The sequence below is a fragment of the Borostomias antarcticus genome (genome assembly GCF_949987555.1).
Source record: "Borostomias antarcticus genome assembly, chromosome: 14".
Taxonomy (NCBI): Eukaryota; Metazoa; Chordata; class Actinopteri; order Stomiiformes; family Stomiidae; genus Borostomias; species Borostomias antarcticus.
This window is the reverse complement of record NC_140247.1, coordinates 24,030,653-24,055,641: the sequence shown is the minus strand read 5'-3', so window position 1 is coordinate 24,055,641 and position 24,989 is coordinate 24,030,653. Positions and strand designations below refer to the sequence as shown.

General features: G+C 45.9%; 1 protein-coding gene across 1 annotated transcript in view; it reads left to right on the top strand.

The window, feature by feature from the left end:
- The window catches only part of macrod1 (mono-ADP ribosylhydrolase 1), a 99,264-nt gene that overhangs the window by 1,532 nt on the left and 72,743 nt on the right, over window positions 1-24,989 (top strand). Inside the window, exons 2-3 of the mRNA XM_084448652.1 lie at window positions 2,258-2,359; window positions 3,295-3,402. Coding sequence (XP_084304778.1) covers window positions 2,258-2,359; window positions 3,295-3,402 — 210 coding nt within the window. The remainder of the gene's footprint in view (window positions 1-2,257; window positions 2,360-3,294; window positions 3,403-24,989) is intronic.

Here is a 24,989-nt window from a genome sequence, read left to right as displayed (position 1 = left end):
CAGTGGAGATCGACGGGTTGATTTTGGTGTCCTTCTTTATTTTGGTGTGGTGTTTGGGACTACTGCCTCTTGTGGTGCCAACAGAGAAATGCAGGTCAACATTCAATGGTGTAAGGGAGGTCTATGGTGCGCTGGCTTACAGCCATGCACAAAAAGCCATTTGGATGATATGGTCCCTTTTAACAGATAAGTGTTTTGTTTAAACTGCAATTATACCACACCTGCCCTCCTTCCAGAAATACCACATAGCCACACACACACACACACACACACACACACACAGGCTATACAGTAGGTTATACAAACAAACACAGGACACCTGAGATGGGCTACATTTTCCAAATAAATTTGTATATGCTCTGAAAATTGGACATTTCCATTCCAGCCAGCTTGACATCAAGATGCTGTAGTAGATTAGATTTAGCTTTAAAATGTATACCTGTTCAAAATGCACTTTCCATTAGCATATGATACATGGGGTATGCAGGAAGGATTTTGCATGCTCTTGAATTAAAAGGCAGTGCTCTGGAAATAAAATACTGTGCTCTCAATTAAAAACTGCGCTTGAATTAAAAGACAGCACTCTCGAATTAAAAGACGGAATAATACATGTTGAGTTGAGTTTACTTTATTAATCCCTAGGGGGAAAATTTAGTGCCACCGTAAAAACAGATACAAACAGACAAGACAACATATATAGTCTAAGACGCAAGCGACAGTGGTGCTATCCAAGTTAAAATCAATATGTTTCTTGGCTAAAATGTGTGGTAAAATTGTATTAAAGGAGTAGTAAAGGGAAAAATCATGTTTAGCCCTGTTTTAAGGTTACTTATGATCATATACAATGGTTCAGATCAAAACGTTGACAAAACTATAATCGAGAGTTTAACATGTTTTTGAAAGATTTTTCAAGGTGCCCACCCACATCCATTGTATGACCAAAACGGTGGTAGAGCAATTATCAGACTTTCTCAAAAGTGCTAGTTTTGTCAACGTTTTGATCTGAACCATTGTATATGATCATAAGTAACCTTAAAACAGGGCTAAACATTTTCCCTTTACTACTCCTTTAAAGGCACTCGAAAAATCAAAGAATAGAATTCTGTCAGAGGCACCAGCTGACTCTAGGTGACTATCCACTTTGTGAAGCATAAAGAGTAGGGCATCATCCACTCCAACGCCAGTCCTATAAGCGAACTGGAGAGGATCTAAATGGACAGAGACCTGTTTACCTATCTCTCCAAGCACAACTCTTTCAAAGCATTTCATGAGCTGAGATGTTAAAGCTATGGGCCTGAGGTCCTTCAGTTCCTGTGCATTTGTTTTTTTGGGAACAGGAACTATACGTGAAGTTTTCCAACTAATAGGAATGTTAGCCTGGGATAGAGAGAGAGAGAAGAAATGCTGCAACACCTCACTGAGCTTTTTCAGCACAGACTTTGAGGGCCCGCGGAGAGAGGCCGTCAGGACCTGGGGCCTTGTTGGGGTTAAGTCTTTTCAGCTGTGAGCAGATAGACTCTGTGGTGACTGTTAAAGGGAGGCTAGTATCCCCACAAGGACCCCGAAGAGAAAGAGTGGAGCGGACTAATTCAAGTTCTTCATAACAGTCTTGTGCATCAAACCTAGCAAAGAAGCGGTTGGCTTCATCAACATTGAAAGCACCTTCGTGTAGCCCAGCAGTGGAAAGGCCATAGCCTGTGATGGATTTCATGCCATTCCAAAGACCCCTGCTATCACTCTTTTGCAATTTGCCCTCAACCTTATCTTTGTAATTACGCTTCCCTTGTCTAATGGCATGTTTCAGTTCTTTCTAGGCTAATTTAATCAGATCTCTGTCACCATTTTTAAAAGCAAGTTTCTTTTTATTGATGGCCACCTTTATCTCTCGAGTTACCCAAGGTTTATTATTAGGAAAATATGTTAGTTTTACAAGGGATGATCATATTAACACAGAAATTCATATACTCTGTTATACAATCAACAATATTCTCCAAGTCATTGTCCTTGTGAAAAAGAAAACGGATCAGTCATACATACATACATACATACATACAGTCTGTATAAATATGATAAATATGTATAATAACAATCAAACATACATATACATGCACACATCCACAATACTCAGGAACCCTCAGGCACTGTTATAGTTCAGGTACTGTTATATTTACACACAATATCTCTCTCTCCCTCTCTCTCTCTCTCTCCCTCTCTCTCCCTCTCTCTCTCTCCCTCCCTCTCCCCCCCCCCCCACCAGACGCCTTGCTGTCCATGAGTGTGGAGGAGAGGCGTGAGCACTACAGGAGCAGCTATGTGGCGCTGGAGGACATACCTGTGTGGACCCCGTCCCAGTCGTCAGGTGGGCTGCTTCAGTCTAGGCCTGTAGTCAGTGTCCGCTGTGGGGGATGCGTGTGAAGATGTGGCCTGAATGAGTTTCTCTTCTCATTTCATTAGGAGCCCCGTTAGCTTGTGCCATAGCAGCAGCTACTATCCCCTGGGGCCCACGACAAGAACAGGGCTGAGTTTCCCAGAGGCATCGTAGCGCTACGTTCATCGTAGCACTATGATGAACGCCATAGCTTACGATGAACGTAGCGCTACGATGCCTCTGGGAAACTCAGCCCAGAACATTAATACACACAAATGGCTCAAGGCAGAGCTACATGGATTTAAAGTGATAACATTACAATTTCAAAATATCTAATACTAACACAACCCTAAGAAAACAGTTGGACATCTTCTGGGCCTAGGCGACATTCAGTAGCGTCTGTCAGACAGGTACATGCATACTTATCAGTAAACACACAGATGTTTTTAGTCAGACAGGGGAGAGGCTTTGTGCTATGAGATGTGTTGTTGCATTTATTTTTTAAAGCTTATTTTGCTGTTTGATCCAGTCATTTGAAATGGAAGGCAGCTCCATGTAACCATGATTCTGTGTAATCCTGTTTGTTATGGACTTGGGGACTGTTAAGAGACCCCTGGTAGTTGTGAGTCAGCAGTACAGAACATAAATTGAATTAAGGGCCGCCAGTTACACAGCTTCCATAGGCCCCTGTGCACCCAGTGGCCCATCAGGCCTCCACAAGGTCCCTCTCCCACCAAATCATCAAAAACATAGCTTAAGTTAACATGCACTTTAATAACCCCGGGGGTGGGGGGGTTTGGCCGTTAGCGAGAATATACAGCATCGTTCATATTACTTACTTTACTCTTACTTTGATTGGGAAAAAAGTGACTACAGGAAATGACATCAGTCAACAGGAAATGACTGTTGCTCTCCGGCTCTCACAGGTAGTCCAGGTCAGGCGCACTTCCCTGGCGACCCGACGCTGGACGGCAAGATCTCTCTGTTCAGCGGTGACATCACCAAGCTGGAGGTCGATGGGATTGTGAACGCAGGTAACAACCGCCAGGCCGTCCTGAGAACTGATCAACCCTCTCATGTTTTGACCTAAAGGGGAGCTAACTGATCAACCCTCTCATGTGTTGACCTAAAGGGGAGCTACAGTATCATGACCCACAGAAACACACACGTTCTACTGCTGTCCCACGTCTGGGGAGGTGCCTGTAGTCAGGGTTACTCTCCACTAACCTGTAGCTTTCGGGTGGGAGGTGTGTGTGTGTGTGTGTGTGTGTGTGTGTGTGTGCGTGCGCGTGTATAGAACGGCGTGGAAAAGTTCCCACAACTCCAGTCAGCTACACAGCGCTTTGTCGGGTGCCTGGGTCGAGGAATAGATCGATGAAAAATAGAGGTCCTGGCACTCACGTTTTAGTAGAAAAAGAGGTTTAATAAGGACAATGTGGACAATGGATGTTTCGGCGTTTATGCCTTCCTCAGCATGTGAACAACAAACAAACAACAAACTGAGTAAATACTACCAGCTAGGGTAGTATAACCAATCAGCATAGGCGCTCACTAATGTGCAATTCCTATCAGCTGCCAGGTAATGCACCACACAGGTGTCCAACTTAGCTCAGAAAAGATCCAATTAAGGAATGTTGATATGTCATTTAGATAGAAAACGAGTTTGAAAACAAAAAATATATGTAACAGCTTCATGTCAAAAGGACAAAGATAACCACATTCTAGGACATTCCATAATGAAAACGGACGATTACTCGATACAGGAACAGAAATATGTGAGAATGTAAACATAGAAAAAAGGTCAAGGGTTGGCTGATGGCTGAAACGAAAAATGACAAAGTATATCCCAAATCACTCAAAATTAATATATCAAAAGTCAGGCGAGGTACCGAAGGCGGAGGAACGAAGAAGAGAAGTGGTGATATGAATGATGTCACAGGGGCGATCGGAAAAGAAAAAATGAAAAAGATGTAAATCATATGAGCAAAATGTGGGCTGCATAAGGAAACAAAATGAGGAAATAAGAGAAACAAATGGTCCTGTAGCAAAATGGGTTGTGACTATTAAAGGCTATTAAAGCCTCTCATTTAAGTGGGCCTAGAGAACTGACCTCAATGCTATCAAACAGGTGTGCTCTATTCCTATATGAGCAGTAGGGCTGGGACGACGCGTCGACTTAGTCGACGTAATCGACTACGCCAATACGTCGACTTGCGTAATGTGCGTCGCAAATAAACAACATGGCTGCGACCAGCGGAGCTCTTTGTGAAGACAGCCGCAAGATAGCACCGTAAGTCACCGTTGTATTTCTGTTCACTTTTCCGGCCGTGTATGAGTGAAAATGTATAGCTACTAGCTAATGTTACACAAGCAATGTAGCTCACCACAGTTTGTATGTCTTCTGGTGTTAGTAGCGTTAGCTATGGAGCTGGCTAGCTACGGTAGCCTATTGTCATTGTGGTGCTCGCACCTAAATGGCTACGTTAGCATCAATTTAGCTAATCATAACATAGCAGCAAGAGTAACGTTAGCTAGCCATGTAGCTACTAGCTAGCTATGTGTTGTGGTGATGGACAGACTTCTAAATGGCCATGTTGGCATTCAAGTTGGCTAAACATAGAAGTGAGGTGGAGATTAAGGGGCCGTCACGTGATAAGAAATGTGTGCTGTGCGCGAGGTAGGGCGCAGAGCGTTTTGTTTACAAGCACATGTTGCTAGGCAACAGGGAAGCTACCGGAGCTTTTGAAGAACGGTGCTAAAATCTCCGAAAACAGAGGTTATTTGGATAAACTGACCACATATTGGTAATCTACATGGTTACTTTCTCGCCTGAGAAAACATTAAAACTAGTCTTATTTTTAAATATGCCACTATTAGCATTAGCTATTTAATTAACTAATGTGCTTAATATTTTCAGGAGGCAAAGCAGTGTGGAGAACTTTTTCCACAAAAAGAACACAACTCCATGCACACCCCAGATGGCTGCTCAGCTTTCTAACTGCATCTTACAGATGATCGTCAAGGACATGAGACCTGTTGCTATTGTGGAGGGTCAAGGCTTCCGTGAGATGATCAACACATTTCACCCAGGGTATACACTTCCCTCCAGGCACCACTTCACAAATTTGATGGAGAAGAAAGAAAGAAAGAGATGTGGACATGCTCACATTCCTCCACAGTAATGCCTAAGGTGGAGGGGGGAGAAGGGAGAGAGGGGGAGAGAGCGAAGGGGGGAGGGCGAGAAAGAGAAGGGGGCAGGGGGAGAGAGGGGAGCGCACGAGAGGGGGAGGGGGAGAGAGGAGCGCAGGAGAGAAGGGGGAGAGGGAGCGAGGGAGAGAGGAGCGCAGGAGGAGAGAGAAGGGGAGAGGGGAGGAGACGGGGGAGAGAGGAGCGTGTGGGAGAGAGGTGCGCGGGGGAGGGGGAGAGAGAAGAGGAGGCAGGAGGAGAGAGAGAGGGGGAGGAGTGAGGGGGAGGGGGAGAGAGGAGCGCAGGAGAGAGAAGAGGAGGCAGGAGGAGAGAGAGAAGAGGAGGGGGGGAGAGAGAGGAGCGTGGGAGGGGGAGAGAGAGGAGGGGGAGAGCAGAGAGAGGGGGAGAATGTTATATTGTTACTGAGATCGTTATTGTTACTGAGAGTTATAGTTACGGTATTCCGGTTAGAATTGCACTCGAATTGCACTAATTAGAGGATTTTATGTTGGTATTTATTTTGGTATTCGTCCTGAAAATGACTTGAACTTGCCTACTGCATTACTTGCACTTTTCCTTTTATTTGAAGTTAACTTTTATATTTTATAATATTATATTTTATGTTGGACTGTAAGACAGAGAGGATTTTTTTTTGTTGTGGAATATTGCCCTGCAGTGCAGAAGCATAATTTATATATTTGTACAGGAATAATTGAATAAAATACTGAAATGTTAATAAGAGACGTTTTTGACATTTATTTGGGGAAAATTAAGTGATATATTAATCGAACAGCAAAAAAATAATCGTTAGAATAATCGTTAAATTAGTCGTTAGATTAATCGACTAATCGAAAAAATAATCGCTAGATTAATCGTTAGAAAAATAGTCGTTAGGGACAGCCCTAATGAGCAGACTAAGCTCCCTCAGGTTCTGAGAAAGAGTTGGTTGCAACAAAAAATAAAACACCATACTAATCTCTAGAGAAAACAACCTAACTGAAGTTCCTTGTTAAGTCCTTTTGGGCTTTCAGTCTGCAGCCAGTAGATCCAGGCTGCTTCTAAGAGTCCTCGGTCCCTATTTCCTCCTCTTTTGAGGGGTTCTACTACTTCAACTCCCTGAAACCTCAGAGAGCACAGGACATCATGACCTGTTACAGAGAAATGTCTAGCTACTGGGGAATTTTCATCGTTGTTTCTAATCTTACTTTTGTGTTCTGAAATACGTGTTTTTAGTTCTCTTGTCGTCTTACCGATATAAACTAGGCCACATGGGCATTTAAGCAAATAAACTACGTATTTGGTTTTGCATGAAATGCTGTGTCAGCCACTCATACAGCCACTCCTAGAGCCACTCTATGACCACACACAGCCTGAAGGTCCAAAACCACCCTACTTCATCTCAAACACTACCAGAGCACAGGGACCGTATCTGACCTGAGCAGCCCATGCTGCATGCTGCACACATGCTGCCAAGGTGTGGTTTGGGTACATCCTGAGGTCCAATCACCTCAGGACCAGCTTAGTTGGTCTCAGGGCATGCTAGAACCCCCACACTCTTAAGGTGCAAGACGTATTTCTTGTTCTTGTGTGGATGTGAGAATGTGTCACCTTTTATCATAGCGCTACATTGTGCGCAGTTATGACACGGGAAGTTCCCACCAGGTACTGTCGGCTAGAAAGAAAATGAGGAGGGGGAGTGTAGCTGTCAGCCCGCACTAACGTGTTTTTCAGATTGCTTGAACGTTTATTGGCGAAAATGGGTAGCTCTGTAAATGAATGGCCGACGTTAGGGTCGCTGGAAAGAATGTGCCAATGTTGCGTGACTATATTCTTAATGTGGTTAGATAGTGGGGAGAATGTGGTGGATAGGACCGCCCTCATCTCTTTCTTAGTGGTCGGTCTGTAGGACAATAGGCTCTCCCGATCAAGATTCATAACTTCCTGTGTGCTTAATGTAAGGGAGGTGTCCTTATAGCCTCTGTCTTTAAACCGCTTGTGTGTTAGAGAGGTTTGTTCATCAAAGGACTGCTGATTGCTCGAAATTCTCTTGGCTCTTAATAATTGTCTATATGGCAGGCCCTTCTTTAAGCGGTTCGGGGGATAGCTACTGAAGTGGAGAAGACTGTTCCTGTCCGTCAGTTTTCTATAAACACTGGTGATTTGGATTTGTTGACCAGCACATCTAAGAATGGAACAGACTCGAGACCGTGGTTCAGAGTGAACGAGATCGAGGGCACTTTAGAATTTAGATAAACCTTTTTAGATCGTGTGTGTGTGTGTGTGTGTGTGTGTGTGTGTGTGTAGGCTACTGTGTGATACATGGGACGTAACTCCTGTACGTTTGAACTTTTCACCTTCACACACCCTGAACCTGTGATCTTCTCAGATTCTACCCAGAGGCCGTCTGATTGGCTAGTTGTAGCTCCCCCCCCTCTAGCCAAGCTGTCGATAACTCCTGCATTACATCAGAGCTGCATTTACCCCTGGCATGCCCATGTAGCGGACGGCCCATAATCTCTGACACCGATATCTGATTTCTTATCTTATTAATAACACATCCACTGTCTAGACGAAGTTGACGCTAAATGAAAGGGAAAATAACTCATTCTAAAAGGTCAGTATAGAGTGAGTCTATACATACTCACACAAAGGATCTATTGTATGGTAGCCTATACTTTGCTTGCATTGTCTTTGGGGGGGGTAGTCTGAACAGACCAGCCAATAGAGAGACTCACAAGTCAGTCTCTAAATGCCGCGCTCAACGAGAGGAGAGGCGGAGGTCTGGTAAGTCTGGCATCGCGAGACTGGCCACTAGATGACAACCTGTAGTCTAATTGTCTAATTGTCACCACTAGATGGCACCAGAGGCAAGCGTATCACCGTCTAAATCCATCAAGATTACAAAATTTAATCAGCAGTTTGGCACCAAATTGGCATCTCAAGTTATTTGTCAGTTATCAGCCCAAGGGCCAACAACACTCATCAGCAATAATGCTTGATGATTATGTTATGGTTTGTGTAGAACTGATGATATAAACCATTTATATATTTCCATAAACATGCGAGAGATGCGTCACGTCGGTCCCCTGCAGCGTGTGTGCTTACGGTTTACAAGGGCGTTTATGGAGTCCCGATATGCAGACTGGCTCTGGAGGACAGGATGAAACGGCTGTAAAAGAGAGGGAGAGAGAGAGAGAGACAGAGAGAGAGAGAGAGAGACAGACGGAGAGTGAGAGAGAGGGAGAGAGAGAGACGAAGAGAGAGAGAGACAGACAGAGGGAGAGAGAGACAAAGAGGGAGAGAGAGACAGACAGACAGGGAGAGAGAGGGAGAGAGACGAAGAGAGAGACAGAGGGAGAGAGAGACAGAGAGACAGACAGGGAGAGAGAGGGAGAGAGACGAAGAGAGAGACAGAGGGAGAGAGAGACAGAGAGACAGACAGGGAGAGAGAGGGAGAGAGAGACAGACAGACGGGGAGAGAGAGGGAGAGAGAGAGACAGACAGAGTGAGTGAGAGGGAGAGAGAGAGAGACAGAGACGAAGAGAGAGAGAGATGAAAGAGAAGAGGTGTGTGGGGGGGGGGGGTGCTTGAGGAATGAGAAGGAAAGAGGAAGAGAGTTCTCATCACGCAGTCACTATGGCAACCACGGGGTACGGCTCTGGCGCTGTCAAAGTTTCTTTTTCGCCAGGCAGAGGAAGAGCAGCCTGTCAGCCAGCGAGCCTTTGAGAAATTCCTCCTTTCAGGTTATGCAAAGGACGGGAGTGTCTGCAGATTCTGTGAGGAACCGGAGGAGAGAGCTCGGCTGAACAGTTCCCCACTGATGAGTTCATGTACATCTGCCGCAGATTTGTATTAATCCTGGATTCTACACAGGGCTCAGTTAATATACATGTAGAAGCAGCGTTCCGCTGACACCAACAGGCTGCTTGTATGTGGGCTGAGTGGGCGAGGTGCATCTCTGTTAAAACTATGGTAGGGAGAGTGCTACATATGTCTCTCTCTCTCTCTCTCTCTCTCTCTCTCTCTCTCTCACACACACACACACACACATCATCCCTCTCTCAGACCGCGCTGATCGACCAGGAGGGGAGAAGGGGGGGTGAAAGGGGGCGGGGCTGCTTATGTCGTTTGTGTCGTTCTCAATAAAGCTGGGATTTACTGTAACTCCTCCCCTCCTGTTTTTATGGCCCCTGGCTCCGGCCCCCCTTATAAAACACCGTAAACATAAAAAACCCTCGAGCACTTAAGAGCTGAAACATCCTCCTCCTTACACCCCTCCATCACTCCACCGCTCCATCACTCCACCCCTCCATCACTCCACCCCTCCATCACTCCATCCGCCTCTCGACGGAGAGATGGGGAGGCAGAGGGGAGGATGTATGGTCTCTGATGGACCAGTTGATTAAGATAGATTGCGCAATGAATTGTCATTGGAGTGGTGTGTGTGTGTGTGTGCGTGCGTGTGTGTGTGTGTGTTTGTCTGCATCTCTGCGAAAGTGCTCATTCTTTTGAATAAATTGGAGCAACTTTTTCTCCTTTAACTTCTGTAGGCGATTGAGTGAGTTTAAGCTGCCCTCAAATTACCTCAAGTTATTTGTCAGATTTGAAGTTCATTTAAATTCCATTGTTAATTAAATCTGTTAGTTGGTTTTCACCATTTGCCAGAGACTAATAAAGAGCTCCAGGTTAAGTAGAGCAGTGTGTGTGTGTGCGTGTGTGTGTGTGTGTGCACGTGTGTGCACGTGTGTCTGCCTGTGTGTCTGCGTGTGTGTGTAGCTGTAACTAGCCCTTCATGTGTGAGTGTCTGGATGATAAGACAGCCAAGCCTCCCTCTGTCAGGTCAGCGATAACACTTCTGGTTGCCGTGGGGATCCCTTTGCGGCGCATCCACGGCGAGATACAAGATAAGAGCCAATCACATCCGGAGGTGACAGACAAGGGGGCAGGGCAGCCGTAGCGCATAAACTCCTCTCGATAACACAGCTGCACTGGAGGGAGAGAGGGCTGGTGGATAGATGGAGAGAGAGGAAGGGATGGATAGATGGGAGGATGAAGGAAGGGAGGTACGGTGATCAGGGTGGATGGATGGAGGGTGGATGGATGGATGGATGGATGGATGGATGGATGGATGGAGGATGGATGGATGGATGGATGGATGGATGGATGGATGGATGGATGGATGGATGGAGGGTGGATGGATGGATGGATGGATGGATGGATGGATGGATGGAGGGTGGATGGATGGATGGATGGATGGATGGATGGATGGATGGATGGATGGATGGATTGACGACTAGCAGGAGAAGCATATGACAATAATATACACCAATCACTCCCATAGCTAACTTCGTTGGGAATCGTTTCTATACTTTATGACGACACCACCCCAACTAGGCCTACATGCGGTAACTACCGTAGGGAAACACCCAACTATATGAGGTTTAAATTTCACCCGTGACTGGCCAAAGGGGAGCCTGTTTCTGTGCTAACTTTGGCGCATTGACTCAAACCAACTCAAACGTTCGAAACTACAGCCGATAAACAATCTAAACTGTACATCAACTGCAAGGGAGATAATGAGTCACAAGACCAAAATTACACTTCTTCTGAAAGACAACCCCGGTCAACGAAACAAGGACGAAGTCAAAGAACAATGCAATATCACCAATCATGCATCGCTATTGTTGAGCAACAACTCCTTAGACCGCCAACCCACACCCCGGGGCAACAACCCAGACTGACACAATCTGAAACGAAACCCAGGCAAATACAACTCAAAACCATAATAGGGTTCGTTCAAAATGTACCTGTGAGTTCAGGAAGCCAGTGGAAGAACGGGGGAAATAATCTCATCGTGCGCTCTGACGCAAGAGAGAGGATTGGTTTTCCAAAAATCCACTAAGGATCCATCCGGCGCATCTGCCGACCCGTTCATCCACTTCCAACCCGAAGCGACACAGGCGGTCCTCCCTTCACTACCCGCGTCGCCAACTTGTACTGGAATTATTTGATCTAATGTAAACGTCCATCTGTAGACTAGTGATTTCTATTTCTCCCCGGGAACTTACAATGAGCTCTGGCCCTTGAGGTCTCTGGCTTCCCATGATTTCTATTGCAATTACCCTTTCAGTCCTGTACCTCCCAGACTCCTCTGCTTACACCCTTTCAGTCCTGTACCTCCCAGACTCCTCTGCTTACACCCTTTCAGTCCTGTACCTCCCAGACTCCTCTGCTTACACCCTTTCAGTCCTGTACCTCCCAGACTCCTCTGCTTACACCCTTTCAGTCCTGTACCTCCCAGACTCCTCTGCTTACACCCTTGCAGTCCTGTACCTCCCAGACTCCTCTGCTTACACCCTTTCAGTCCTGTACCTCCCAGACTCCTCTGCTTACACCTTTTCACTCCTGTACCTCCCAGACTCCTCTGCTTACACCCTTTCAGTCCTGTACCTCCCAGACTCCTCTGCTTACACCCTTTCAGTCCTGTACCTCCCAGACTCCTCTGCTTACACCCTTTCAGTCCTGTACCTCCCAGACTCCTCTGCTTACACCCTTTCAGTCCTTTACCTCCCAGCCTCCTCTGCTTACACCCTTTCAGTCCTGTACCTCCCAGACTCCTCTGCTTACACCCTTTCAGTCCTGTACCTCCAAGACTCCTCTGCTTACACCATTTCAGTCCTGTACCTCCCAGACTCCTCTGCTTACACCCTTTCAGTCCTGTACCTCCCAGTCTCCTCCACGTCCAGCAGTACAGATACCCCCCCTTCCATAAGGTGCTCTGTCTCGGTTCCCACTCGCTGCAGCTTCTTATCACCAGTGTGACAGCTGTCTCTGCTTGTAATTCATACACACTTTCTAGAAACGTAGTTAACCCAGTGACTGCATCCAGCTGGAGGGCTCTGTACTGGACTACAGGGCGGGTTTCTGTGTTGCAGTCCCCCTGCCTGCCTGTTTGACGGCCATGTTCTTGACTGAGGCACTTACATTTTTCAGGATGATTTCTGTCAGCTTTTGTGACTGTAGCATCTCTGCACAGTGCTTAACTGCTGCTCTACTTCCACAGCGACCTCGTACTGAACTCTACTGTACTCTAATAGGCTATAAGTAATAAATAATAATAATTGTATCATTACAGAACCTCAAGGGGTCTTTAATCAGCCACACGGCAAGTGACACATACAAGTACACACGTGAGCGGCGACACCGCACACAACACACACACACATGCGACTTCAGGGGTCGCCAGTGGAATTTGTCCTCTGCATTTTCCCATCCAAGCTGTCCTCCTCCAGGGCCAGCCAGGAGCAGTGGGCAGGGGGGAGATACCCCACCTGAGCACCTGACTACCCTGGGGAGATACCCCACCTGACCACCCTGGGGAGATACCCCACCTGAGCACCTGACCACCCTGGGGAGATACCCCACCTGAGCACCCGACTACCCTGGGGAGATACCCCACCTGAGTACCTGACCACCCTGGGGAGATACCCCACCTGAGCACCTGACTACCCTGGGGAGATACCCCACCTGACCACCCTGGGGAGATACCCCACCTGAGCACCTGACTACCCTGGGGAGATACCCCACCTGAGTACCTGACCACCCTGGGAGATACCCCACCTGAGTACCTGACCACCCTGGGGAGATACCCCACCTGAGTACCTGACTACCCTGGGGAGATACCCCACCTGAGCACCTGACTACCCTGGGGAGATACCCCACCTGAGCACCTGACCACCCTGGAGAGATACCCCACCTGAGCACCTGACCACCCTGGGGAGATACCCCACCTGAGCACCTGACTACCCTGGGGAGATACCCCACCTGAGTACCTGACCACTCTGGGGAGATACCCCACCTGAGCACCTGACTACCCTGGGGAGATACCCCACCTGACCACCCTGGGGAGATACCCCACCTGAGCACCTGACCACCCTGGGGAGATACCCCACCTGAGCACCTGACTACCCTGGGGAGATACCCCACCTGAGTACCTGACCACCCTGGGGAGATACCCCACCTGCACCTGACTACCCTGGGGACAGCCCCAGTGCCCACATCATCCCAAGCAGGAATTCGAACCCAGGACCTTCTTGCTGTGAGGCAACAGTGCCAAGTACTGCGCACCGTACTACCATACTACCGTACCCACCACTCTGTACTATACAACAGTAGTGCACTTTAGTGTACTCAACTCAAATTAGGAAGTTTGTCTGACTCTAAGCTCCCACACCATTATAGTGCTGAAACTTTCCAAACGCGCTCGACATTTATTCAGAATTTACAACCAAGCCTGATTCAGTCTGCGTATGTTTGATGTTGACGAGTTTACATGGTCCAAAGTCAATCCCTAATGAGCGCCACGTCAGTAAACGAGCAAAAAAGAAAAAGTAGGCGGGGAAAAACTGAATGAGTTTGCAGAAAGCCGTTCATAGTAATTACCCCAACCTCCACCCTGCGTTAAAAGCCTCCCCAACCCCCCCACCCCCACCCCCCACCCCAATCAATCGCCACTTTAGCCGGGACGGAGGAAGTGAGGAGCTCATTAGTCTGATTGGCCCGACGAGGGAGATGGAGAAGAGAGGAGTCAGACCGCTCATCAGCACTTTGCTCATCAACACTGCCCCGTGCCACACCGCCGTCCGACGGCCGTTTCCTTCCTTAGAACTGAGTCCGCTAGTCAACCGCTCAAACAGGAAGCTCTGACTGGAGGAGGGGCCTGGTCAATGGGCCTAGTGAACGGTGAAAGCCCGCAACCAACATGACCGACAGAATGTGACGGGACGTTGTAAAGCCCTTCCGTACTCCCGAGACCTTTCTTCCCTCGAGGGAAACTCTTATCTAACATGATTGGATGGGCGAAAGCTTATAACCTTCAACGCAGCTGTTGACAATCCCTTGTCTTATCAGATCATTGGAAGGACGGGAAGAAGGAAGATTAAAACAGGGCCCTAGACTGAGATATCCGAGTATGCATGCTATAGCAACATGGCGTATAGTATTAGCAAGATGGCACCACGCTAGTAGGAGCCAGCTGCAGCAGCTTCTGTGTTTTCTCTGTCTTTTCTGGTTTTTGATCCCGATCAGCGTCTGACATCATCCATTCCATTACTGTGACACTTCAGAAAAAATGTCCGTCTCTGGTGATGACTTCGACCACGCCTCTGTCTCATTCACTCCGCCCCTCTTCAGGCAGTTTGGGAAATTTGCCACCAGAGACTTTGGATGGATGCATACAGGTCCTCAGCACCCCAGCATCAACGGATTAACGGACTGCTTCACGGACTACATCAAATTCTGTGTGTAGATAGTGCTGATAGCAGCCAAGAGGGTGCGCTGTTTCCCCAATAACAAGCACTGGATCACCAGCGACCTACACTGAAGGACAAAGAGCCGGCCTTTAAGGAGAAGGACAAGCAGGAAATGAGGCGCGTACAGAGGGAAATGAAGGCTCAGGAACGGACTGGACAAATAGGAAGATGGAGGACAAACTGAGAGAGGTCTGGGATGGGATGAGAGTCATCACTGGCTACAAACAGGCCAGCCAGACGGCGGCGGGGAGTCAAGCCACTGTCCCATTATACACCTGGACACTCCCATTCACTGTCCCATTATACACCTGGACACTCCCATTCACTGTCCCATTATACACCTGGACACTCCCATTCACTGTCCCATGCCCAGTGTCCAAGAAGACTACAGACCAGTGATTAAATGACTACAGACCAGTGATTAAAAGACAGTGATTAAATGACTACAGACCAGTGATTTAATGACTACAGACCAGTGATTAAAAGACAGTGATTTAATGACTACAGACCAGTGATTAAATGACTACAGACCAGTGATTAAAAGACAGTGATTTAATGACTACAGACCAGTGATTAAATGACTACAGACCAGTGATTAAATGACTACAGACCAGTGATTAAATGACTACAGACCAGTGATTAAAAGACAGTGATTTAATGACTACAGACCAGTGATTAAAAGACAGTGATTTAATGACTACAGACCAGTGATTAAAAGACAGTGATTTAATGACTACAGACCAGTGATTAAATGACTACAGACCAGTAATTAAACGACTACAGACCAGTGATTTCTCATGTGCCTTTAACACCATACAGCTCTTACTTTTGAGAGACAAGCTACAGACAATGCAGGTGGATGCCCCCCTGGTGACCTGGATTAAGGACTATCTGACTGAGTTTGGTAGAATTTCATTATGCCTGGTATTAATAGTAATTCATTTCTCTATGAAACTGAAAACGGCTACAGTAACCTAGGGCGAGGAACAGCATGCTGCACAGGACAGGACCAGATGGAAACAGATAGTCACAGCCTTATGTTCCTCGAGGAACCAAGATGATTAAGTAAGTAATTTCTCTATGGTAGGTGAAAGATTCCATAACTCTCATGCTGTAAGAGACTGAGGGTCTGTGACCGAGCTAATTAACAGGTTGACGTTGAGACCTGCAAACGCCGCATAGTCTACTCTGCACATTTGTAATTAGATCTCTAATTACTTTACCAACACGATAGACAGATCTCTAATTACTCTACCAACATGACAGACTGATCCCCACAAGCTCCACGGTTGATTAACAACACTTCGTGTTGGTCGTGCTGCAGCTGCTGCCCCCCCACCTAGACGGGGCACTGAAGACAGTACAGAACAGTACAATGGAGCTGACGTTACCCGCACCTTCCAAGGAAACACCTCTTAGATCAGAGTGTTTTAATACAATGGAAGTAGGGATACACCGATTGCAAAATTCTGGGCCGATGCCGATGTTTAAAATAACAATCCGGCCGATGGCCGATGTTTATTTTATTTTTATTCCCCCTTTTGTGCCAGGGAAACAAAGAAATTAAGTGTTTGGTTCCAAAACGCAGATTTTTATTTCACTTTAATTTGAAAGCAAACTACAGTGCGTTTGCGGCATTATCTCACAGATCTTCTCTGAATCTGCAGCTGGGTAGGCTACGTTTTGCAAAAAAAAGCTGTAATTGTTGCGACATAACATCGGCCACTACAATCGGTGAATGTCATTTTGGGCCGATGGCTGTCAACAAGGCCAACATCGGCCGATGCCGATGCATCGGTGCATCCATAAATGGAAGAACACACACTCATTCAGGAGGGAGGCAGGATAGAGGAGAGTGAATCTCCTCCTCTGCTCTTCATCACATGTGTTAAGTGATGTTTATATAAGGGGGCGTGCCCACCTCATATAACAGACCATTCTGACTTCACTTTTGTTGGAGCCTTTTCACTGACGACCATTGTTTGTCATTCTTCTAAAACGTCCCACCTTTTGCAAATGGTTTTGATTAATTTATTTTTTATTTTTATGTATCTTAATGTATCTGAAGAAACAAGGCTATCTCTTTATGTTTTTGCAAAACTACATTTCCCTCACAAAACGACAGTATGTGAGGCTTCAGGGCTGTGCAAGAGTGGTCAGCAACACAGGGACTGCCGCCTCCCTTCGTGTTCACAATCTGCACATTGGACTTCATCTACAACTCAGAGACGTGCCACTTGCAGAAGCACTCGGCTCGACTCTGCTGCTGTTGGATGTGTGAGAGGAGGACAGGAGGAGGAACACAGAGGCCGAGTAGAGAAATGTGTTGGGTGGTGTGATCAGAACCACCTGCAGCCCAACATGGGGAACACCAGAGAGATGGTGGGGGACTTTACAAGGAAGACCAGGGAGATGGTGGGGGACTTTACAAGGAAGACCAGGGAGATGGTGGGGGACTTTAGGATGAAGACCAGGGAGATGGTGGGGGACTCATGAGAAAGACCAGGGAGATGGTGAGGGACTCATGGGGAAGACCAGGGAGATGGTGGGGGACTTTACAAGGAAGACCAGGGAGATGGTGGGGGACTTTAGGAGGAAGACCAGGGAGATGGTGGGGGACTCATGAGAAAGACCAGGGAGATGGTGAGGGACTCATGGGGAAGACCAGGGAGATGGTGGGGGACTTTACAAGGAAGACCAGGGAGATGGTGGGGGACTTTAGGAGGAAGACCAGGGAGATGGTGGGGGACTCATGAGAAAGACCAGGGAGATGGTGAGGGACTCATGGGGAAGACCAGGGAGATGGTGGGGGACTCATAGGGAAGACCAGGGAGATGGTGGGGGACTCATAGGGAAGACCAGGGAGATGGTGGGGGACTTTAGGAGGAAGACCAGGGAGATGGTGAGGGACTTTAGGAGGAAGACCAGGGAGATGGTGAGGGACTCATGGGAAAGACCAGGGAGATGGTGAGGGACTTTAGGAGGAAGACCAGGGAGATGGTGGGGGACTTTAGGAGGAAGACCAGGGAGATGGTGGGGGACTCATGGGGAAGACCAGGGAGATGGTGGGGGACTCATAGGGAAGACCAGGGAGATGGTGGGGGACTTTAGGAGGAAGACCAGGGAGATGGTGGGGGACTTTAGGAGGAAGACCAGGGAGATGGTGAGGGACTTTAGGAGGAAGACCAGGGAGATGGTGGGGGACTCATGGGGAAGACCAGGGAGATGGTGGGGGACTCATGGGGAAGACCAGGGAGATGGTGAGGGACTCATGGGGAAGACCAGGGAGATGGTGAGGGACTTTAGGAGGAAGACCAGGGAGATGGTGGGGGACTTTAGGAGGAAGACCAGGGAGATGGTGGGGGACTTTAGGAGGAAGACCAGGGAGAGGGTGGGGGACTCATGGGGAAGACCAGGGAGATGGTGGGGGACTTTAGGAGGAAGACCAGGGAGATGGTGGGGGACTTTAGGAGGAAGACCAGGGAGATGGTGAGGGACTCATAGGGAAGACCAGGGAGATGGTGGGGGACTTTAGGAGGAAGACCAGGGAGATGGTGGGGGACTCATGGGGAAGACCAGGGAGATGGTGGGGGACTTTAGGAGGAAGACCAGGGAGATGGTGGGGGACTTTAGGAGGAAGACCAGGGAGATGGTGGGGGACTCATGGGGAAGACCAGGGAGATGGTGGGGGACTCATGGGGAAGACCAGGGAGATGGTGGGGGACTCATGGGGAAGACCAGGGAGATGGTGGGGGACTTTAGGAGGAAGACCAGGGAGATGGTGGGGGACTTTAGGAGGAAGACCAGGGAGATGGTGGGGGACTCATGGGGAAGATTAACGAGATGGTGGGGGACTCATGGGGAAGATTAACGAGATGGTGGGGGACTCATGGGGAAGATTAACGAGATGGTGGGGGACTCATGGGGAAGATTAACGAGAGTTTTACTAGAAGATCAAGCGAAGGACAAACTATTGTAGCTTCTCACTTGGCTCAACATGAACATGACCTTCCTATGGCTGTGAGTTCAAGCCCCGGATGAAGCAAAAGAAACATACTAATGCCTACTCAGGCATTGTACTGTTTGGATTTCAGACACATGATTTTAAAGATATTTTTTAATTTAAGAAGTTTTAAATAATTAGGGTCCGGGCAGACACCCGCATGTATTTGTCATTCGTCTCCGCCTTCCTCTTCCTCCTCAAAACGCCAGGCCCCAATCCAATGCTGCGCAGTAGCTGTAATTTCCCATTGAAGTTACTCGCAAATCGCTTGCTTGCCTATTTTGGATGCATGACAAAGACGTGACAGACGTCAGTCACTCCGGTCACTGCTGGCTCTCCATGGGAGTTTTGTGCTAGAGTGGGAGTTTTGAGTAGGTTACATACTGGTAAAATGTCAATTTTATTTAATTTCTTCTAACAGTTGGAACATAGCACTAAAGCAGGTGAAAGTGTAATTGAGGCCGAACAGCAGGTAGAAAAAGCATTGTCAGCATGGAGTAAAAAGAAAAAGATTGCTAGGAACGAGAAGAGGAATATGATGAAGAGAACTTGAAATTATGGAGAGAGGACAGTGGAGATAAGGATGCGAGTAGGCTACGGAGTTGGTGAGTAGATTTTTAGATGTATGCTGGCCAGTGGTTTAATGCTTTTTTGGTGTCATTTTAGCATAATTATTACGTTACTGTAAGCCCCACAGCTAAGCAAGTGGGCTTTGTGCTGTGAAATGGTGAAATGATGAGAGGCTATAACAGTATGATACAACTTGTAAAGTCCCATCGTTGTGGGCATGATTCGCGCCTTGTGGAGTTTGTTAATGAAACATTTTGTGTGATTTACAAATTAAGCACTGATTCCAGCCTGTAGTCCAGGTGCACATTTACTGTAAATACTTGTATGACTGGACAACATTAACATCAACTACCTGGACAGAAACAGCGGTCAGCGGAGGCCTCTTCCTCATAAAGTCCCCCACCATAAGTTCTACAAAAGAGCATTCTCAAACAAACAAATCACATGAGGCATGTGGCAGCCTTGTATGTATGTATGTATGTATGTATGTATGTATGTATGTATGTATCATCTTCATGAGTGACAAACTGGCTGGGGTTTGACATTTTTGGCTTGTCTTCCTAATTGCAGAATAACTGCAGCTATGCTCAATGGCCAATGAATCAATTTGGCCAGATGTAGTGATGAGTTATGAGAGCAATACAGGTAGTTTGAGGGAGACAGGATGAGGACAGAATTCAAAATACTGTCAACTTGTAGTTGAGATACTGTATAATTCTGAAAAATGTCACACTACATCTACCATGTCAGTGAAGTGTCATTTTCTCATGAACTTTGGAGATTTTGCAGTGAATATGAGGAGAGCATGGCTTCAGATAGCTCTAACTAAAAAAGGATGAATGTCACAGCTTATTTACACCATAGGAATCCTGGATAAACATTTAGTTGGCATAAATACAGTACTGTGATTGGAATGAGTTGTGGGACTCTGTCTGGACTGAGCATAGATTCACTGATTGACTGAAATTATTAGATTGAACACAGGTGGGACTGAGTAGCAGACAAGACTGGTCAGATGAAGAGATGCAAACAAGATGAACAGTAACAGTACCTGCTACAAATTAGGAACAGGCTAGAGGACTAGACTACTAGAGGGTGACAAACTAATACATTTAAAAAATACAAAGTAAAATTATACTGGGATATTCCCCTGACAAACTGTGAATAAAGGCCAATATCTAAGCTAAATGAAACTATGGGGAAGAGTGCATGAGGCAGAAGAGGAGGAAGAGGAGACAAATGATGCAAAAAATACACCAAGGGCAAGTCTAACAAGTTTCCACAAAATGTTAAAGGCACCACAAAGGGTAAAAAACTAAACCAAAAACTAAACAATAAAACCAAGGAACACACTCAACAAGTGTAGAACAAAATACAAAGCTTACAAGATGGAAACACCAGGGACAACGCACAGCTACAGCAAAGAATGAACAGGCAAAGAACAAGAGGCTTCATGTAGGCTATATATACACAGACTAACCAGACATGTGGAAACCAATCAAACAATCAGGTGTCCTCTCAATCAGAGTCAATTTAACCAGTTGTGGTAGAGTCCGCTATTGGGATATAAGATTACAAAGTACATAGTATTCTTTCTCTAGCCAAGGTATGAGAGGCCAGTTCTGTGGCCTAAACAGCAGACACTGTTAAAGACATCTAACCAAGGTCTAGTATGTCAAATAAATTCATATAATGTCTAATAACACAGAATTTTCCATTACAGGACAAAATGAGGACAGACTTCAAAATACTGTCAAAAATTCAGTTTTGGTGATAAAATTCTGAAAATGTTCACACTACATCTACAATGTCATGAAAATGTTGTCATTTCTTTCTGTTGGACTTAGCAACAGTAACTAAGGGGGGCGAGCCTTAGCGAATGGACCCTTAGTGAGTTCTGGCGTGTAGTAGTGCACTTGACGAGCTACATTAAATGCAATTGTTGGAAGCCGATTTGGATAAAGGTGTCTGCTAAATAATGCTAAGTAATGTTCCGTTGTATCACTGTATCCTCTATCAAGGGTTTAGTCAGTCACAGTTTCAGTTCTTCTCTTGCTTCTCCACTTGCAACTCTCTCTCTTTCTCTCTCCTTCTCTCTCTCCCTCTCTCTCTCCTTCTCTCTCTCCTTCTCTCTCTCCCTCTCTCTCCCTCTCTCTCTCTCTCCCTCACATTGTCTTTCTCTCCCTCCTCACTCTCAAGTCAAGCAGCTTTATTGGCATGACGTTTCATAATAAAACATGTTGCCAAAGCAGAAATACAATATAAATAATGAATTAACCAATAAATAATTATGTATTTTATGTATAAAATTATACGTAAACTAAAGGATACTTAATAATAATAATAATAATAATAATAATAATAATATTAATAATCATGGACTTGGACCTGAATTTCAACAGCCACATTAAGTCAATTACAAAGTCAGCCTACTATCACCTGAAGAATATATCAAGGATCAAAGGATTTATGTCCCAGAAGGATTTGCAAACTTGTCCATGCGTTTATCTTCAGTAGACTCGACTACTGTAACGCCGTGTTTACAGGTCTCTCTTAAAAAATTTATCAGACAGCTGCAGCTGATTCAGAACGCTGCTGCTCAAGTCCTCACTAAGACTAAGAAAGTGGATCACATCACACCAGTTCTAAGGTCTTTACACTGGCTTCCTGTCTGTCAAAGAATTTACTTTAAAATACTGCTGTTGGTTTGCAAAGCACTGAATGGTCTAGGGCCAAAATATATTTCTGATCTGCTCATATGCTATGTACCATCCAGACCCCTCAGGTCATCTGGCACTGGTCTGCTTTCTGTCCCAACAAAACAAAGAGAAGCAGCGTTCAGTTTTTATGCCCCACATATCTGGAACAAACTTCCAGAAAACTGCAGGTCTGCTGCAACTCTTGGTTCTTTTAAAACAAGCCTGAAGACTTTTCTTTTTGCCACTGCTTTCTAAGAGGAGTTATGTTTATCTGTATACTGCACTGTAACTTTTATTCCTGTATTCTATTTGTCCTGCTTTTTGTTTTAAATGTCTTCAACTTGCCTTGCCTTTGTTCTTTCTAACCATTTATTTGTATGGCGATTAGTTTCAATAGCAAGTTTATGGTCAATGAGTCTGTATCTAGTTAAAATGTGTCTTTTTATTGGGTTTTTAAATATGGGGCCAATTGAAATGTTCTATCAAGTAATCTGAAGCATTCCAGTTTATTAATTGATTGGATTTCTTTTTTCCACTGTTCAATATCTTAGTTTATTATTTTTATCTATTTGATTTATGGGTAATTTGGGAAAAGTATTTGCATCCTTTTGTGATGTGATTTTGAATTCCTCATTAGAGTCATTCCAAGTGTTTTTCTCTGGGTGAAGATGAACTTCTAGGTTCTAGGTTTTCTCTGTGTTGGTATGAATCTGAGTCAGAATTGACCAGATGAACTTGTTCTAGGTTTGCTCTGTGTTGGTATGAATCTGAGTCAGAATTGACCAGATGAACTTGTTCTAGGTTTGCTCTGTGTTGGTATGAATCTGAGTCAGAATTGACCACTTGAACTTGTTCTAGCTTTGCTCTGTGTTGGTATCTGAGTTAGAGTCGACCAGATGGCTCTTGGATGTGATTACTTTCTTTTTTATTTTAATTAAGAGAGGGAATTGGCCGAGCTCTGCTCTGCACCCGAGGTTTGGGCAGCTTCTGTGGACTACCAGTATAATTTTGTAGAATTCCAGATGTACTTTTTCAATTGGGTTTGAGTCCCAGCGGTCTTGTTTCATTATTCCACCTCAAATTTCACTTCCATATAAAAGGATTGGTTCAATGAGACTTTGGAAGATTTTAAGCCAACTTTTTATTGGAGGGTTTAATTTGGGTAGGAACCTTCTTATACTGTAATAAGCTCTATGAGCTTTATCTGCCAGTGCGTTAATAGCCTTGCCAAAATGTCCCGAAGCACTTATAGTCAGACCAAGGTATGTGTATTCCATTGTGGCTCAGTGTTGTGTCTCCCAGAACAAACTGATATTTCTTAGTTTGTGATCCTTAAAAAAAAAAAGTAGGAGGTGAGGGAGGAGCTGCTGCTGCAACTACACCAACACTTGCAAAGAAGATGACTCTGGGTAGTTTTTTCCAAAAGTCTTACACCACCACCACAGGTCTTACAAAACAGCAGGCTATAGAAGCTGAACTAAACAGGTACCTGCTAGCTCCTGAGGTAGACAGCGAGATCAATCCCCTGGTATGGTGGGAGATCCATAAAGCATCCTTCCCCAGAGTGAGCAGCCTGCCAAAACACTACCTCTGCATATCTGCCACCAGCTCCCCCTCAGAGCGTGTTTTCAGCATCAGTGGCAACATCGTGACCTGCCATAGGGAAGCTTTAAAGCCTGAGATAGTTGACCGATTAATCTTTCTGGCACAAAAAGAATAATTATCCTCAACATTTACGTTTTTTTTCCTTTGAGGTTGTGTAATTTTGGAGAAATCCTCAGCATATAAATTATTTTATTTTATTTAAAGCTGCTGTGCGTAGGGATTTAAACTTGAAGTTGTGTTGCAGAGATATCTAATGTGAAGAACGCTCCTCTCTAGTTGATTAACGGGCCACTCAGAGTGAATGAGGTTTGGTCAATGCAGCATGTCAAACTGTTCTCAGGTAGGCCTACTGTTTTATTGAATGTTTTAGAATAGCATACCTGATTGATTCCTACTGCACAAAGAGAGTACGATCGAACAAAGCACCAGGGAGATAAGTAATAATGTTAATACCTCTTTAGTGTTGTGTGAGGTGTTTAGTTTGAAGTTGCAGATATGTTTACTGGATGTATAATTATATAGCTGCTCTTGAATGTTCAGTATCATTAGCCTATACGACCTCAAATGCATAATTAACCTTCTGGTTTCTTTAGGGTTTTGTTCTGTGGTGAATAATAACTATAAATTGAGCAGTATTATTATTATTATTATACTTGCAGAAGCTAGCCCAACTTGTGATATTCCCACTATTTCTTTCTTTCTTTCTTTCTTTCTTTCTTTCTTTCTTTCTTTCTTTCTTTCTTTCTTTCTTTCTTTCTTTCTTTCTTTCTTTCTTTCTTTCTTTCTTATTATTCTCCTCTGAGTTGGCTAAAGACGCAGTTTTCACGGTTGGGTGCATGTGGGTGGTCCGGGGAGCAGTACACTGTCCTAGACCGGCTCTGACCCGAGGGGGCGGAGTCTCGTCACAACGCCACTATCCACGCCACTGTCCCCACATCTCAGCCCCTGAGTGAGCTACAGACACACGGTCTTCACTGTTGGGTGCATGGAGATTGCCCGGATGTCAGTACACTGCCCCCGACCTGCTCTGACTGGAGGGGGCGGAGTCTCGCCAGGTTCTGAACCAAGCGTGCGGAGTCTCGCCACCATGCCACAGACCCCACAACTCAGCCCCTGATTGAGCTAGAGACACAGTCTTCACCAGTGGGTGCAAGGAGACTGCCCGGAGGTCTTCATGGTGGAGTAAGGTAGGTGGCCCCGAGAGGGGTACACTGTCCCTGACTGGCTCTGACCTGAGGGGGTGGAGT